Here is an 18611-nt window from a genome sequence, read left to right as displayed (position 1 = left end):
AGAAGAAGAGAAAGCAAAGTTTTCGACATGCTGCGGATGAATAAATAAAAGCCAAAACCGAAGGGAATGTTGGGAACTGGAAAAGCATTTTCAAGAGAAATATTTCTCAAAGGATGACGTGGCAAGCATGCGTTGCATGGTTGCTTTTTATTGGGAGAATCTTAATTAAAGTGTTTGGAAAATGGAAATCCAAGGTACTGAACAGACTGTTCCGATATTCTGGATGATTTAGTTTGGCTGCTTGCTTTTCTTTTTATTTATTTGACATTTTGTACTTTTTATTTGTATAAAATGATGTTCGGATCGGACACGCAATGATTCGTGCAGGTATCTTGCTGCTTATTGAGTCTCTAATCCTGGGAATCGGAATCCAACTTTATTTTGGTGTATTAGAGCATTATCAGAAAGCTTTTGAGTGGGTTCTGCCACCCGCATTATCTAATCTACAACTTTATTATGTAAAGTTCTAAAATTCAAAGGCCACATACTCAGATGTGATGTGCTTATTTGTTTTTTTTTCTTAAATATATTTGTCATAGGTAAAAAATATATATATGCCAGGAAAGTTTCTGTACTAACCCTCTAATTTTATCATTTTTAATTTAATTGATATGATTCTAAAAATAATATATTTTATTTATTTTATTAAAAATTAAGTAAATTAGTCATTAAAGTTAAATCAAAGAATAAATTGTTTATTTTATTAATTTTTTTTATCAATTTACTTATAAGTGAATATGTGGTTGACGGAGCAATTAAATATCGACACATATCCCTCGTGTTGATGTAGCATTTTGCCGCGTCAACAAATATTTAAAAATTAACAAACCTAAAAAATAAATAGAATTTTTAATAATTATTTTTAAAAAAAATATGTCCAAGATTGCCCAAGTTCATTACAAATGGTTGTACAGATTTATCTTGAAAATAGTTTTTAAAAAATTATAAAAAAAATAAAAAATTATTTAAAAATATCAAAAGTTATAAAAACTATTAAAAACACCATCTGAAATGAATTTGAACAAATAAATGATTGTCCAAGTTCAAATGAGCTTGAATAACTATTTGTCCAGACTTATTTTAGAGAATTTTCTTAAATATTTGTAAAAAAAATTATAAAGTTAGAGAAAATAATGTATTGGTTGCTCTTTTTGCCAAGTTCGCACTTAACAATAGAAATGAATAGAATTTTTAATACACGACCTTTGCTCATTGATTTAATGTACATAGATTAAATTGTTCGTTTTTTGTTAGCAAATTAGATGAAATGCAATCTAACTCCTAGTATAAAGACCTTCATGATACTTTAACCGTTAGATATACTATGAAGGTGAAATTTTATATCACAAATAAATTTAATAAATGTTTATATAAAAGCCAAATGAAACTTTAGTTAACACGATAAAGTTGAAGATCTGAATATCATGGTATTCTAAGTTTAAATCTTATAATGTGTGGGGTTTTTATTTTATTTTATATAAAAAAATAAAAACAAAAAACACCCTCACAAAAATAAAATAATTTACTCTGTAAAAAGTATGGTTATTTAGTCATTTTCCAAATGGGTTGATATTCGGTTGACTAATGACACCAACCTAATACTATTAAGAGTGTTTTCTTTAATTATAATATAATTTTATATTTTAAATATATATTTTTTAAAGGTAAATTACATTACATCTCATCCAAATATGCTTAAGTTTTTCTTTTCAGTGTTTGTCTTTTTTACTCTATTTTATTAATTGCCATTAACTTTGTGATGGAGAAATAGAATGACATTTCTAAAAATTGACATAATAAAAAATTTAGCACTCAATAGTTAAACATAATAGTAATTTAGTCATGATTCTAAAAGATCAACTCTTAACATTTAAACATTTACTCAATTCTTTAAAAAAAACCTTAAAATTTTAAAAATATATACAATTAAACATTTAAAAAAAGTTTCAAAAAATATATCTAAAAGTTTTCAAAAAAATGTATAAAATATCAGCAAAATTAAAATTTACAATAAAAACATAAAAAAATTCCAAAAATATCATAAAGATATGGTGGATCTAATTTTATCAAAAGTGGAGCAATCGGATGTGTCGTTGTAAATGTTTAGTCTAGATGGATAATTTGACACGAATATATTTAGCTTGGATGAGTAATTGGTGTAATGGAGATACCTATGTATCCGAGTCCGTTTATTAGAGTTCATTGGACGATACAATCTATATGAAATAAGTTATAACAATCTTGATATTCACTTAGTCAAATGTCAAATTGAACTTGAATATGGTATTGGAATAATGTCATGAATATGTATGTGATTACATTATTCTTTGTTTTCATGAGATTGAAGATTTGTTGCATAAAATAACATAAATCGGCATGATAAGTAATTGAGATGTTATATGGTTTGATAACATGTTGAAGCTCACCTTGTTGATGTTGTAGTAACACCCCGAACTTGTATCTATTACCGGACTAGGGTTAAAGGCATTACCGGACAAATCGAAACATTTCACAAATAATTAACAAACATTATTCACACATAATCATAAATCATCACAGAGTCCCTTACATAGGTCAATGAGACCCTAAACATGCTTTAGAAAGGGGACGGGACTAAACTGAGCTCATACAAAATTTCTCAAAATTTAAACATTTTTTTCAAAGTTGTACATGTCACACGCCCGTGTGAACAGGCTGTGTGCCTCACACTGCTTTAGACACGCCTGTGTGTCTAGGCCGTGTCAGAACAGGACATACATACTGACTTGTCCACACGGCCACAAGACACACCCGTGTGCCAAGCCGTTTGAAAATTAGGGAGGCTATTGACTTGGCCACACGGCTGACCACACGCTCGTATGTCTAGCCAGTGGTTGAAACTGACTTGGCCACACGGCCTAGCACACGCCCGTGTGTGCGATTGTGTTGTCTGCCAAGGATAATTTCGAAATGGCCCTAGAGCAATACGGTTGAGACACACACCCGTGTCTCTGCCCGTGTGGGCAAAAATAGGCCATTTACAAGGCCATTTTGCCACCCATTAAGAGTCCTCCCTAAAACATCAAATTAGCACTAAACGCACACCAAATGTTCATCCACTTCTCAACCAATACATACACCAATCAGGACATAACATTATCAACCAATTTCATGCTTAATAGTCATACCAAATTATATCAAAACATAAGACAAAATCATATCTAAACATTTGTTTCATAACCTCATTTTACTTTATTCAATCACATGCTATAAACTTACCAATTTCTCAGATATGCACATACCAAAACTTACCAAAATTGACCATTTCATTTGGTCATTCATAAACACATCACATAAGCATAATTTGCATCACATATCATATACCAAAATCAAACCATAAGTTCAACCACAAGCTAGCCATATCACATGGCATGATATATACATTACAAAATATATCCAAATACTTCTAGCTTATACATGCCATATTCTTATATTCACAATGTCAAAAGGTACCAAAATAAGGTTCGATAGTGTGATGACGATCCTCAACGATTCCCGAGCTCCCGGTAGCTCTGATATCTATAAAACAGTTGCAAAACACACAAAGTAAGCTTTCAAAAAGCTTAGTAGGCCATAAACAAATAAATTTAACATTCAAAACATGAAAGTATCATCAAATTACATATATTCCATGGCTAAATACTATCTCAAGCCACATAGTTCATAAATATTTAACATATTCCCAATTCATTTGCACTTATAGCATGTTTTCTCATATTTATAACACATATATCATCACTTGTACATATACTTACTTTTTTTTCTCAAACATAGTATACATTTCGAACGTACTTGAATCGGATACACATCTCATATAATCATTCGTTTCTCGGAATGCCTGTAGAACCGTTCGGAATCATAAGGATACGCGGATAGCTCAGAAAGCTCGTACAATGCCAACGTCCCAGATGTGGTCTTACATGTAATCAAATATCGATGCTACTATCCCAGATAGAGTCTTACACGAAATCAAATACGATGCCAACGTCCCAGACGTGGTATTACACGTAAATCTTAAGTCGATGCCAACGTACCAGACGTGGTCTTACACGATAACACATATCGGATCCTATGTCATTACATATGTATCCTAACTATTCCTAATGTTCGTACGGGGCTTTTCAGACGTTGGAACTTTATTGATACTTTCTCAGATGTCTCATTTTTCTCAAATCATGTATTCATTCATCATAGTTCAATAGCATATAATCGATAATAATTCAATTCATAACACATTTATTTTTATATAGACTTACCTCATACGGATTCGGATAAATGGAATCGGCTACTCAACGACTTTCAACTTTCCCCGATCTAATTTTGTTTTTTTAATTCTTGATCTATATAAATTCAAATTTAACTCTTTTATTTACCAAATCATTCAAATCAATCCAAAAACACATATTTAGGGCACTTTACAAATTAGCCCTAACATTTTCACATTTTTGCACTTTAGTCCCTAATCACAAAAATCACAAAATACACAAAATTTCTTTGCACACATGCCTAGCTGAATTCTCATAATGTTCATACAAGTCCATATGTTTCATTTATTTCACATTTTAGTCCTTCAATTTACAAATTTCTTAATTTAGTCCAAATTAATCAAATTCATCAAAAATTCAAAGACAAAATATATTGGCCCAACACATATCTTTCATTTTCTATCATCTAACTTCATAAAGCTCACAATTTCATTAATGGCATATTTCAAAATCATCATCAAAATCAGAAATTTAGGCATGGGCTTGATAGATTACTAAGCAACGATTACAAAAACGTAGAAATTATAAAAAATCGAGCAAAATACATACCTTAATCAACAATCACAAGTGTCAAACCCTAGTTGTGCTTTTCTTTATTATTTCTTTGATGAATTCAACAAAACAAGTGAAAATAGAGCTTTACTTTTTTTTATTATGTTTTATTATAAACATTATAATAACCATTTTACCAATTTAGCTTTACTAATATAAGCTTATAATGGATGTCCAAAAATGTCCATTTGAAAGTTGCCTGCTATTTTTTAAAGTGCTTAATTGATTTGTCCTATTAAAAGAGAGGCCCTTTTTCAAAATTAAGCACACAAACGATCAAATTTTCGTAAAAATTTTTCATACATACTAAATCACATATAATAAGCATGAAAAATAATATTAAAATATTTTTTGGCTCGAATTTATGGTCTCAAAACCACTATTCAGACTAGGTTCTAAACCAGACTGTTACAGTTGTGATTTGTCATGTCTAGCCAAATCAATGCCAAGCTAAATAGCTTATAATGTTTAATTGAAAGATAAGGTAAGTTGTGTTTAATGCCCATGAACTTTTTAAGCATTCTATATGCTTACCCTACTTGTTTTCCCTTTTTTGTGTAGATTGTCACATTGCGGAACGCGTCAAGTCGGATCATTTCGAAGCTCACACTATCCTATCATTGAATTTGTAGCTTTTGATCATTTTTAGTTAAAAGATTGTGACATGTATATAAGGTGTCTTATGATATAACTTAGCATGTAAATATGCTTATGTATGACAAGTTTATTTTAACCTTTACTTATTATGTTGAATTGGTGGCTTAAATCATACATGTTGAGTATATAGATGTGATGACTTATAGTTATAGATATGCCTTTGAAATGACATATGTTGATGTCTTGTTTAAACTTGTGTTTTGGCATGTATTTGACTTAAATCACTTAAGGGCATATAGCCATTGATATGTGAAATGTGTATAAATGCATGAACTAAAAAGGGACTGATATATCAAAGTGTGACTTAAATTACTTAAAAGGTTAAATATTGGTATGAAATTCCATTTGAATTGTTACGTTTAGTTGGTAATTATGTATTGAATGCTTGTTTAAAGATTGAATTGAATGTTTGAGTTGTTTGGCAAGTTTGAAATAAGGTGAAAATGAATTTTTGTTGATCATAATGATAGGAATGGATGGAAGCTTTGAAATAGGTAACAAATAATTCATTTTTACAAAAAAATAGGATCCAAGTCCCAATGAGTAACTTATCTTGTCGCAATGTCAACCAATAGTGAGTCATGTTGTGACGTCAAGTGGCCTAAGGTCACAACTTGACAATTTTTTTGGCGACATCACGACGTGGAGGAGATGACATCATGAAGTTGGTCTTGAATTTCTAAAATTTTGTAATTTAATCCTATTTCGTGCTCGTGCTGATAAAAAAGCTTTTGTAGGCTTGATTAAGACCCAAAATTGATTGTTTAGCATGAAATGAGTGTGATTAACACTGAAGTTGCATGTGTAAATGATTGTTATATTGTGTATTTGACTGTAGCTGCTCCGACAACAAATGTGGTATTTTAAAGCTTGGACCTGGCAATCGGGGGTGGACGATGGGTGTTACAGTTATATAAAAAACTTTAAAAATCAAAGCTAACAAATATATACATTTAATATATTCATATAATCAACTACACAAATTTTTAGGCATATTGCCAAATTCAGCCCTTAATGTTTACATGTTTGTTAATTTGACCATTATTACATTTTTTAGTTAAATTTGACATTCAACTTTTTAAAACAAGTTAAAGTTGACAATCAACATTTTGAAAAAGATTTGAATTGATTTTTTAACGAAAATATTGACTAAACCGTAAAAATTTTAAACATGGCAATCCACATAACAACTCACATGTACTTCATGCTTTTAAAAAAAATTACGAACTTTTTATTTCATAGTTTTTTTTGAATTTTTTTTATAATTTTAAATTATTTGTTGATGTAGCATAGCATGTAAGATAAACAGTGTCATATTAGCATTAAGTGTACGTGAGTTGTCACACTAATATTATTATAAAATTAATGCTTTAGTACGCATTTCTATATATTAAAGAAAAATAATTTAATTCTTTTTAAAAAGTTAATGGACAAAATTTAACTTAAAAAATTGAAGTCAATTTGACAACAAAATATAAAAGTGAGATTAAATTTATCATTATGACTTTTTTGAAGCAAAAGTAAAGTCATATATATTAGTTAAAAGAAAAGAAAAAAAAACAAAAATCCAAAAATCATTAGAAACCATGACTCGAGGGCCATCTAACTCAAGGAGAGTTTGGATGGACGATGCAATGTATTTAGTTTATTTTTTATCTCATATTATAGTATCGTTACAGTATTTAATTTTAACACTACAATTATTTTTATACTAACACAAATAAACACACCGTCCATCGAAACTTACTCTTAAATTATTAGACTTCTCAATTACACCGAACCTATGCCCATATCGCTATCAATGGAATTAACAAAAAGAGCATCAGCTTCAAGCAAATAAGAATCAAGAACATACGACGTATTCCATTCATTATTGTGATTTGCGTAAAACAAAATTACTTTGAATAGTTTATTAACTTTCTTACAAATCCAAAACAAAAGACAAATATTAAAATTGTGATGAAGGATCTTTTTTAAAAAAAAACAAAAAACAAAAAATCTAAAACTTTTCAACTGCCCCATAAAATTACTTCATTTATGAACCACACATCACCTTCATCATGTACCTCATTGAACCCTCACCCTCACCCACATCATCTCATTTTCGATTTGAGTTTCCTAAACATGTGCTTTGAGAAGATAAAAATGTCGATCAATAACATAACATGTATTAAATATGGAAACTTTTTAAGTATTTGTGGCCCGAAAACAATCGATTTAAAGATCCAAGCCATAGACATTCAAGTGTTGAGACTCAGTCATTAGGAACTTGTTTAACATTACTTTTTTCCCCACTATGAAATTTATCAACAAAAATTGACTTTTTTTTTTGGTTGCTAAAAGAAAGAAGATAATAAGAAAGGACTCAATTTATTATAGATTTACTTGTTTTTTGCCTTTTTTTTAGTGAAAAAAACACAAATAGACTATTTTAATCTAACATAATCAGAATTTATTACTTCAGCAAACTCAATAACGACTACTAATTCTTTAGGAATCTTGTGAAACACTTGCAATGAGCAAAATGTTTCATACATCATGTATGTATTGTATATGTGTGAACTTAATTAATATATTTTGTATATTTTAGTAAATTTTTTAAAATTATGATAATGCGTATATAATAGAATAATTTATTTAAAATCATAATAAATTGATATTAGGGTTAAAGTTAAATTTATTATATCAATTTTAGATTATAAATATGCTGTTACAAATTTAACGAGAGTTAACTTGAATCAGCATTTTATTGATTTTATAGCTGAGTAAAAAAAATGTATAATTAGAATGAATTGTGGCGTAATTTATTTATTTATTTTTTACTACGTTTTGGTCTCTCAGTGAGAACAGATCTGTCAGAAGACAAAAAAGAGAGAATGCTCCCACGTTAGGTAAATTCCCTGACATTGACTGACGAAATTTCACCGGCAAAAGCAACTGTTGTCCATTTCTTTGCCTTGGCCAAATTTTAAAGTTTTATTAGAATCACTTTATTTGGTAATTTCGTCAGAGTGGGAAGGAAGTTTCCTCACCCTCTTCTGGAATCTAATCTCACTGACTTTCGGCGGCGCGTGCACGCGCCTCCGCCCCTTTTTTTCTGATGAAAAGAAATGCCACATTTGCATCGATTACTTTGCATGCTTATTACTTCCATATTAAGCAACATTGGCACATAACAGTCGTATTAATGTTTTGCTTTTAATGTTGCACCCGAAGAAAGGACTTTCAATTTTCCAAACTCAATTAATTTCCTTTCCAATAGGGTACTTAATTAAGTTTATTTTTTCTTCATATTCAATATAGATTTGAATTCATTGAAGAAAAAGAAAACCAAAAATTGTTTGGATGTATATGTTTGCATTAAAATACAAAATAAGTTTTTACGATAACGTGGACAAATACTAGAGATTGCATTTAGTGTGAAAAATGAAAACAATGAATTTTAAATAAATAAATACATATCAAAAATATTTTTAGCATGAAGTAATTCTATGCCACAACATTTTTTTAATCCTTGAAATTATAATGATATAATTAAAATATTCGCATTTGGTCTGCCAATAAAAAAGTAGAAGAAAAATATTGATTATAGCAGCTCAGCCCAGGTTAGTTGATCCTTTTTCAATTATTAATCACAAGACTAGTATTTGATAAAGTTTTTGATTATATTAAAAGTTTAATCTTATCAAAATCAACGTCGTTATCCATGTAAATGCAAAGCATAAAATCAGGTAACTCGCGTGTTATTTCCACCGACTCACTTAAAACTCAGCCACCGTCCTAGTCTAAAAAGGTAAAAAGAACACACCGAAAACCCAAAAAAAACGAATGTGAAAACGACAATACGACGTAGAATCACCAAGTCTTTTCGTTGTCTTCATTTTCCCTCCCCGCTCGTTCAACCGAAGAAACTGAGACTAACAGGAGTTCAAAAAAAAAAAAATTGAAATAAATATTATTATTTTTCTTAATTAAAAAAGATAAAAAAAGATATTAAGTCATTTTACAATAACCAATCCCTATTTAAAGTTTTTAAACCCCCCAAAAGGTCACCACATTCTTCACGACTCTTCCCATTCTTTCTTCTTTACAATTTTCAAAAGCACAGAAATAAAAAAAGAAAAGAAAGAAAATTACATCTTATTTGAAACCGCCGACTTCTAAACTTTTCTCTGTTTTATTCGTTTAAGTGATGAGATTCAGATCCAAGACTTTGTTATTTCCGGTGAATTGGCCGGGGTTTACAAGAGCTTTCGGTTAGGGTTTCCAAGAGCAATTTGGGGTTTTCTGTTTTTGTTCCTTTTTTGTCTGATAATGATGACGGGGGAGGATAACTATAATGGTAGCTCTGGTTTCTTGCCAACTGGTTACCCCGCGGCCGATTTTGAGTTCGATGGTTTAAGCATCGATCTCGACGACTTCAATCGCATTCTTGAAGAGACTCCTGGTTCGTTTCAGGTAGTTATTTTCTTGTGCTGAAATTCGGTGCCATTTTTATGGTTTGGAACGTGAAGATACTGGTGGACTTCCACTCTTCAAGTGTGAAAATTATCACCAGGAATTTGTTATATAGATCACGTAATTCTGTATCGAAACCTTAGGAACTCATCTCCATATATATATTTGTGTAAGCAACGAGTCAGTGATAGCTTAGTTTTGGCTGTCTTTATGGGAGTATCGATTTTTATAGCTAGATTGAAATCCAATGAAATGGAATTTATTGTAATCATTTTGATTCCCTGTACTCGTGAATTTGTGATTCTGAAGTTTAAATTCATGACATTGAAGTTACTGAAATTGTAACTGGATTTGCCGAACTTTCAGTCTTAAACTTGTGATTATAAAAAGATTGAACTGATTTTCATATATATATTATATTGCCTTTGTTAGTCTTGTTTTCTATCCAATTTGAGTATTTAACTTACCTTCACCAAATTGCAGAGCAATCCAGAAGATCCATCATTTAGAAATATATCTCAAGGGAAGTCGGCTCCTGAAACCAACCAATTTCAGAGTGGTAAAATTTTATCGCACAAGCTTTTTTTTTTTTTACCTCTAAATACTTATACGATGAAATTTTTTTATTTTTGGGTATGTAGAGTTGCTTTCATCGGAGTTTGCTTTTGGAGATCTTTTAAAATATCCTTCTGAGGCTTCAGATGCCAGGGCAGGGTCTCTAGGTGGCTTATTTGATTATCATAGGGAATTGGAACCGCCTGCACATGATTCTCTGGTCCAGACATCCTCTGCAAGTTTTCGAGACTTCTTTTCGACTGGTAAAGGGACATCCTATACGGAGAGGGGTCAAATGTCTGTTCCTCAGATTCCTAGCTGTAGTACAGCATCTAGTTTTGCTGAGATAGATCACAACCTTGTGTTAGATCATGGAGATAATTTAAATTTTGATCTTGTGGATAATAGAAATGGTACAGAATCCAAGAGTATCGCAGAGGAGTTTGACAACAAAAGTACGTTAGCTCTTGCCTAATAAACCCCAACAGTGTTATTCAGTGTGCATTTTGGAATTTGTGTATATTATTGCTTGAATGCTCTGTAATGTGCTGAAATATTTGTGGAAATGCTGATTCAATTTTACTGAATCCTGCAGATGCTTTGCACGACCTTTCTGTTGAGAACATGAACTTTGTATTTGATAATTGTGGTGCCATTCTAACTAATACGTTGGAAACCCCAGAAGCTCCTGAAAATGAGGTAGCTATGCCTATGGAGTTTTCCTCCGTTGATGCTACTTTGACTTCACATAATGTCACTTCTAATGAGTCTTCCTTTTGTCACGGTTCTGATATTGTTAGTGATGTTAGTGATCCTTGTTCAGTTTTACCTAATTGCATGAATGGAGATGTTGGGTATTTTGCTCATTCCTCAATGCACTGTTGGTATAATTCCTCAAATTTTATGTTTAAAGAAAATAAGGAGGGTGAAGTGATTGAATTTCCAACTGAGAGTGCATGTTCAAGTAGTAGGATGATTTTTCATGATCAGGGAAGGACGAATAATGTTTCTGTGCCACAGCTCTCATTGACTGATTTCTCAGATGTAAAGCAACAGCATTTTGATGTTAAAGGGAATGGACATATTTTATCAGCATGTGGAAAGTTGTCATATACTGCTAATGATAGACTTTTTGATGATAATGGATTAGTGCAACCATTCAATCGCATTGCTTTTTGTGCAAAGAATGAATATGATAAATTTGTTGCACCTGGCAACATCTTCTGCCATTCTACTGAAGGTTTTGATAGAGCTGGATGGAGCAAGTCTATTAACAGGGTTGATTCACTTGAAGAACCTAAGCAGTTCTTGAATGATGTTCCGCCTATATCAAAAAAGGTATTAGTGGTTAATGGCAAGGATGCTCATCATTCTCATCAAGGTATAAATCTAACTGTTAGTAGTCAAACGTCCCTTGGCGGCATGCATTTAGAGCAGTATTTACCCAGCTCTCACCCAATTACTTCATCCATGGCGCTTTTTGGTTGTTTTGAGGATGAAAAAAGGAGCACATTAATTCCTTCGAGAAGTATCGGTCTTTCAAAAGTTAGTCCTGAATCTATTCACAGCACTTCATCAGATTGCAGATCTCATGTTGATGATGATCCTGATATATGTATTCTTGAAGACATCAGTCAGCCTGCCCGCTCAAATCAGTCCATGGTGCTTGTTAAGAAGACTCCTAGTTTTCCAAATGTTACATTTAGTAATCCGCATCATAACTCTGGAATGGGGGGTATCAGGATCAAGGGAAATGATGAGCGGTTAATTTTTCGGGTTGCATTGCAGGTTGTGCTTTTTGTTTGAGATTGCGTTGTTTCTTGCTTTTAGCTCTTATAGATTGTAAATATGCCATTAAGATTGCTCATATATTCATTTTAAATTTCTTTAAAATTTAAAATGATGTTTGATCTTGAGAGCTTTGAAGTTTCATAGATGCAGAGCATTTTCAAATTGAAAATTGATCTCATGGAATAAATTTAGCATTCCATATCTGTTGAATTAATTGAATTTGGATGAATTTCTGGGTATTGCTTGTGTTACAGTGCACCTTTGGGGTAAATGTCTAGAAAGAGACAGTCTTCCACTCCTTTTTAATCCATGTTTATTTTTATGTGCATTATCCTTTCATTACAAAGAAACATCTATTCACCCTTTAGGGAGTGAACTAATGAAACTTTATCCCTTATAATTCACTGGTCTCTTTGAAAGAACTCTATTTCTATAACTTGATAGTTTATTGCCTCTTATCATCAAAAGTTTTAATTATTACCCTTATGGGTGATTAAATAAAATAGAGCACTTAATGATTTGCCCATCTCGTTGACGCAACCCTGAATACTGGGAACCTCGTTATGGTCCTTTTGGTCGTGTGCTTTGCTGCCAGGGCAAAATAATACTTTTGAAGGAAAGACTGCTGCATAAATTGTTATAAGTTGTAATAGAAACATTTCGACTAAAATCATTTAGAGTTCAGGCTCTTGCAGAAAACTGTTCAGGTTAATTTGATTGTGTAATAATTGGGTTTTAGAGTATAATATTTCCAGTTGAAAGTGTTTTGCAAGATGCATGTTTTGGCTCCTATGATGTTGCCTTGTTTATGAGTTCAATTGGTGCTCCATTGCTATTGGAATAGATCTTATTTTTGATATTATGGTTATTTATTGACATGATTACTGTAACTGTGGTATGCTTTGCAGGGTCTTTCTCAGCCGAAGTCTGAAGCTAGTCCTCCAGATGGTGTTTTAACAGTACCTCTTCTGCGACATCAGGTTTGAAATGTTCCATTGTGCTCTTTCTGTTGTATTTCAGATTCTGAATGTCGAGGTTCTATGAAGTCTTATTTGAAAGAGTGGGAAATGATATTTAGTTAAAACTGGCTTCAGTCGAAGATTTGATTTGAAGAGGACAGTTGCTTATGATTTATGGTTTGCTTATCTACGGATTCCTACAATAGGCATGACTTATCTGCAAGATTGAATAACATAACTAAAATATACTTATGGTGATTGTTTTGGATTTTTGAGTTTTTTGCTCTTTTTTAATGAGAAGTTGGGTATTTCCTTGCTAATCGTGGATGCAGTTAAAGATGAAAACTTTTGCAAAGAAATTCTGCTGTTTTTTTTTTTTTGGTAGTTTATTTAAGGTACTATTCCATTTGTTTAGATGTAACTGATGATTTTGATTTTGAAAAATCTCTTCCATCTTGCCTTTTCTGTTTCTCTATGTCTGCATAGTAGGTATCAAGGTTATTTTGCATATTAACTTTTGAGTGTGTATGTTTTTGTTCCAATTCCTTTCTAACATAATCCATGGATAGAGAATTGCTTTGTCATGGATGACCCAGAAGGAGAAAGCTGGCTCACACTGTTGGGGAGGAATTCTTGCAGATGATCAGGTCAGTTGCAATATTCTGAGGTTGTCTTGCATTTTTTACAGCATTAGTGAATTATGTTTGTGTATGTACTGCAGGGATTAGGAAAAACTGTATCAACAATTGCACTTATTCTTAATGAAAGGCCTCCTTCTAGAGCATCTTCTCAAGATATGACTAAGGTTGGGATGGAAATGTTAAATTTGGATGATGATGATGATGATAAGGATGATGTGGGTGATGAGGAAGGGAGGAAGCAAGAATCTGACAGCAGTCAAGTTATGTCAAATGGTGCTTCAAATAAAAGCTCTTCTCCATCAGGGCAAGCAAAGGGAAGGCCAGCTGCTGGAACTCTCATTGTATGTCCCACAAGTGTATTGCGGCAATGGGCAGAGGAGTTGCATAATAAGGTGACGAGCAAAGCTAATCTCTCTGTTCTAGTATACCATGGAAGCAACAGAACTAAGGATCCTTTTGAGTTAGCAAAATATGATGTTGTCATCACTACGTATTCTATTGTTAGCATGGAGGTCCCAAAGCAGCCTCCTGCTTGTGGAGATGACGATGAGAAAGGGAAGTGGGAAAGTGAAAATGCTTCATCTAATGATTTTCCACAAAGCCGGAAAAGGAAGTGCCCATCTAGTTCTAATAAGAAAGGGGTGAAGCATAAGAAGGGAGCGGATGAATTGCTTCTTGATTCTGTTTCTCGACCTCTTGCAAAAGTTGGATGGTTTAGAATTGTTCTAGATGAGGCCCAAAGCATAAAAAACCATAGAACTCAAGTTGCTAGGGCCTGTTGGGGCCTTCGTGCTAAACGTAGATGGTGCTTGTCTGGGACTCCAATTCAAAATGCCATTGATGACCTTTATAGCTACTTCAGATTTCTGAGATATGACCCATATGCTGTTTACAAGTCATTCTGTTCTGCCATAAAAATCCCAATTTCTAAAAATCCAGCAAAAGGGTATCCGAAATTGCAAGCTATCTTGCAGACAATAATGTTACGTCGCACCAAAGGTACTAAATGTGTAATTTTTAATTAATTTTAGTTGGTCTTGCAGTGAAATGCAGTTCTAGTATAATGTTCCCAGTCCTGTTTATATATCACTGGTTGTAGAATTTTCTTGGGGATGTAATTTGTGTGCAAATAAGTGCAATCACTTATGATCACTTCTTGTTCTTTGCGCAGCTACACTTCTTGATGGGAAACCAATTATTAACTTGCCACCAAAAGTGATAGAACTGAAAAAGGTGGAATTCACGGAGGAGGAACGTGATTTCTACTCGAGACTGGAGTCTGATTCACGTGCTCAATTTAAAGTATGGTTTTAGTGTAATTAGTTTAGATTCATCACTGACTTTTTTACATTCCTTATAGCTTTACATGATGCACCTAATGGTACTAAACTGCTAATAGTTTATGCGGTGATATAATTCTTCCATTTGAAATATGTTTCAATTTTGAATTCTTTTTCAGGAGTATGCAGCCGCAGGTACTGTCAAACAAAACTATGTGAATATCTTGTTGATGCTTTTGCGTCTTCGCCAAGCCTGTGATCATCCTCTTCTAGCAAGGGGTTTTGACTCAAACTCTTCTCAGAGATTGTCAATTGAGACTGCAAAGAAGCTTCCTCAGGAGAGGCTAACATTTCTTCTGAGTTGTTTATCTTCTTTGTCGCTATGTGGCATCTGCAATGTATGTAGTTATGTTCTGCTTGTATCTTCTGTTGGTTTCCATCCACTTTCAGAATTGCTTTGCTTTATAATGCTTTTGATGATTTAATCTTGCCTACATAGAGTTCTGTCTTTATATGCTTTTAATGGATTTGAGTGATCAAGTAATGATTCATGGAATATGGTTAGATGAAACACCTGTTTGTGCATGTTTAGATTTTTTAGCTTGGGGTATGCAGAAGGATTATAGTGTACCATTAGGGAGGGATATTTTTGCCCTGTATGGCTCATTAATGAGGAAAATTTCTTTGGAAGACCCAGAATATACCTATGAAATATTATGCTAGCCATGTCTGTCCCTGAAGATCTTTATTCATCTGAGAAAAGACTCTACTAACCTACTTTTTTCTTCATCTTCCTTTTCAAGGCTATCTTCATAATCTTTTAATGACAGTGTACTTACGTATAAAAATTACGGTTAAAACTGAACAGCTTTGACAAATTTTTTCCACTGTGAGATTCATTTCCCTCAATCTCTATATGGTCGAATATTCCCAAGAACTTTGCTTGCTCTTTGATAATGCAATTACTGTCTTATCTATATATGTTCATAATGGTGATGGTCAATTGTCTCATTTGGAAAAAAATTTCTTTGTAGTTATTCCTTTAGTATCTTTGCAATTTTTGTGGTTTCTGTAGGATCCACCAGAAGATGCTGTTGTTGCTGTATGTGGTCATGTTTTCTGCAACCAATGCATCTCTGAACATCTCACTGGTGATGACTACCAGTGTCCCACTGCAAATTGCAAAGTTAGACTTGGTGCATCATCTGTGTTTTCAAATGCCACTTTAAACAGTTCCCTCACTGAGCTGCCTAGTCGGGAAAGTTCCCTCAATAGTTCTGGTTCTAAAGTTGCTGAGGTAATTGGGCCTTATTCAGAGGATAGTTTGTATGGTTCTTCCAAAATCAAGGCTGCCCTTGATGTCCTGAAGTCACTAGCTAAACCTCAAGATGATAGATTAAAGATTAGTGGCTGTCCAGAAGGTTCATCTGGCCTCCAATCTGGGGACTCACCAAATGGTTTTCATGATGAAAAAATTTCGGTTACAGGTGAAAGTTTGAATGGTTCTTCTAATGTACTTGGAGAGAAAGCCATAGTATTTTCCCAGTGGACGAGGATGTTGGATTTATTTGAAGCCTGTCTTAAAAGTTCTTCCATCCAATATAGAAGACTTGATGGAACAATGTCGGTTGCTTCTAGAGATAAAGCGGTGAAAGATTTCAACACCCTACCAGAGGTTTTAATGGCATCTTACTTTGTTCTCTGTTACTTTGTCTTCTATCATGAGGTAGTGTGAGATTTGGTGTATATGATTCCACTTATTGACTTGTGAAATTGATTCCATCGCCTGTAGGTATCTGTTATGATTATGTCTTTGAAAGCTGCCAGCCTTGGGCTGAACATGGTTGCAGCTTGCCATGTTCTTCTGCTGGATCTTTGGTGGAACCCTACAACTGAGGACCAAGCAATTGATAGAGCACATCGAATTGGGCAGACTCGCCCTGTAACTGTTCTACGATTAACTGTGAAAGATACAGTTGAAGATCGTATTTTAGCTCTTCAGGTAAGCTTTTCTCCCATCTATATTGTCTTTCATGGTTAACATCATAACTTTTATCTAGGTGAAGATTGTGTGATGATTTTATGTGGTTGGTAGCTGCCTAGAAAACTTGGATTATCTGATAGTGTTACTGGTCTGACAAGGAATGGTAAGTGTTAATGAACATTATTGTAGTTAAATATAATTTAAAACTAAATATGGGGCTGTTTTACATTTGTGGATCATAAGTTGAAGCCCACGGACAGGTGTTTATTCGTCGAAACCCTGGCCTGAATATGATCCATCCTGTGGACCACCTCTATCTGGTAGTTGTCGGGAATATTAGGTTTAAACTAAATTGTGCTTTGTTTAAATGTCCCTGGTAAAAACACCTAGAACTTATTTGTTTTAGCCTGAAAGCTTTGCTTAAGAAATGTTTTTTTTCTTTCCTATGCTTTAATTATTTTGATGTTTGTATATTAACAGCATAAGAAGAGAGAGATGGTTGCATCAGCATTTGGGGAGGATGAAACTGGTGTTCGTCAGTCTCGTCTCACAGTAGAAGACTTGGAATACTTGTTCATGGCATGAGATTTTACCTTTAAAGTAGCCTTATTTTGCATTCCTAGATTGGAAACATTAGGCTTGTTCCTGATGACGTTGAATCTTTGTTAGTTGGGGATGGAAAGATTAGATGATTCCCCAGCTTCTCCCTTTAGAATCATTTTCTGACCCATCTTCCCTGCATAGCACACGTCATTTTGCTGACCCCAATACCATTTATAGGCTCGTTTGGACCTGAGCTGGAGGATTTAAGGCTCTTCAGACACTTTGTGAATACTCCCGAAAGAATCCACATGATATACTCGTAGACACAAAAGGAAAGTTAATTTTTTTTTCTCTGGCGATTCATAGTTTACAACCTTTAATAGTTTTAGTTGTTAGAGCTTTTCGAGTGATTCTTTTAGTCAGAGTTGTAAATGACGGACGAGTATTGTTTTTTACAAAAATAGAGCATTGGAATTTGTAGCTTCATTCGATACTTTGAGTAGTAAGTAGTATTTGGTCGTAGTGTATTCATATTCATTAACTTTTGAGGCGTCTATTGAAGCCGATGAATAGAATTATCACTTTGATCTCTGTTCATTTCATCCCAAAAAAAAGGTCAATTGTGCTAAATCTTGGCTTTCCTCTCATTTTATAATGGGATTCTTGTTTTCTAGAATATTTTTTATTTTCTTGTAATTGGTCTATTGGTACGATTGGCTAAGCGGGCGTAAATTTTGAGATAAAAAGTGACGACGTGAGGAAGTTGCTATTTGTGTATTTGTTTCCTATAATCCAAAACATCTCCTCAACTACCTTTCGGATCAGCAAAATGAAGCAACAAAGGCATAGCAGACGCCATGGAATTGATTCTCCATAAAGGGCACAAG

General features: G+C 33.2%; 1 protein-coding gene across 3 annotated transcripts; it reads left to right on the top strand.

Annotated features, from left to right (window-relative positions):
• Positions 1 to 9548: 9548 nt before the first annotated feature.
• On the top strand, positions 9549 to 18354 carry LOC107913980 (helicase-like transcription factor CHR28). 3 transcript variants are annotated; one of them, XR_005927144.1, is made up of 13 exons: positions 9549 to 9971; positions 10455 to 10530; positions 10613 to 10981; positions 11122 to 12314; positions 13226 to 13297; positions 13846 to 13923; positions 13998 to 14916; positions 15089 to 15219; positions 15377 to 15595; positions 16273 to 16872; positions 16990 to 17199; positions 17258 to 17344; positions 17662 to 17854. XR_005927144.1 is itself a non-coding variant. In XM_041113634.1 (13 exons), exons 1-13 carry the CDS (start codon positions 9828 to 9830, stop codon positions 17664 to 17666), a joined length of 4068 nt encoding a protein of 1355 aa, XP_040969568.1. In that variant the 5' UTR covers positions 9549 to 9827; the 3' UTR covers positions 17667 to 18354. The 3 variants fall into 3 exon arrangements, 2 of the variants coding, with proteins under 2 accessions (XP_040969568.1, XP_040969567.1); XM_041113634.1 differs by having other exon boundaries at positions 17293 to 17344; positions 17662 to 18354; XM_041113633.1 differs by lacking the exon at positions 17258 to 17344 and having other exon boundaries at positions 9552 to 9971; positions 17662 to 18354.
• The last annotated feature ends 257 nt before the right edge of the window (positions 18355 to 18611 follow it).

Source organism: Gossypium hirsutum, chromosome A05, assembly GCF_007990345.1.
Source record: "Gossypium hirsutum isolate 1008001.06 chromosome A05, Gossypium_hirsutum_v2.1, whole genome shotgun sequence".
NCBI classification, from domain to species: Eukaryota; Viridiplantae; Streptophyta; class Magnoliopsida; order Malvales; family Malvaceae; genus Gossypium; species Gossypium hirsutum.
Note: the sequence above shows the minus strand (reverse complement) of the source record. Positions and strands in the feature narration are given on the sequence as shown.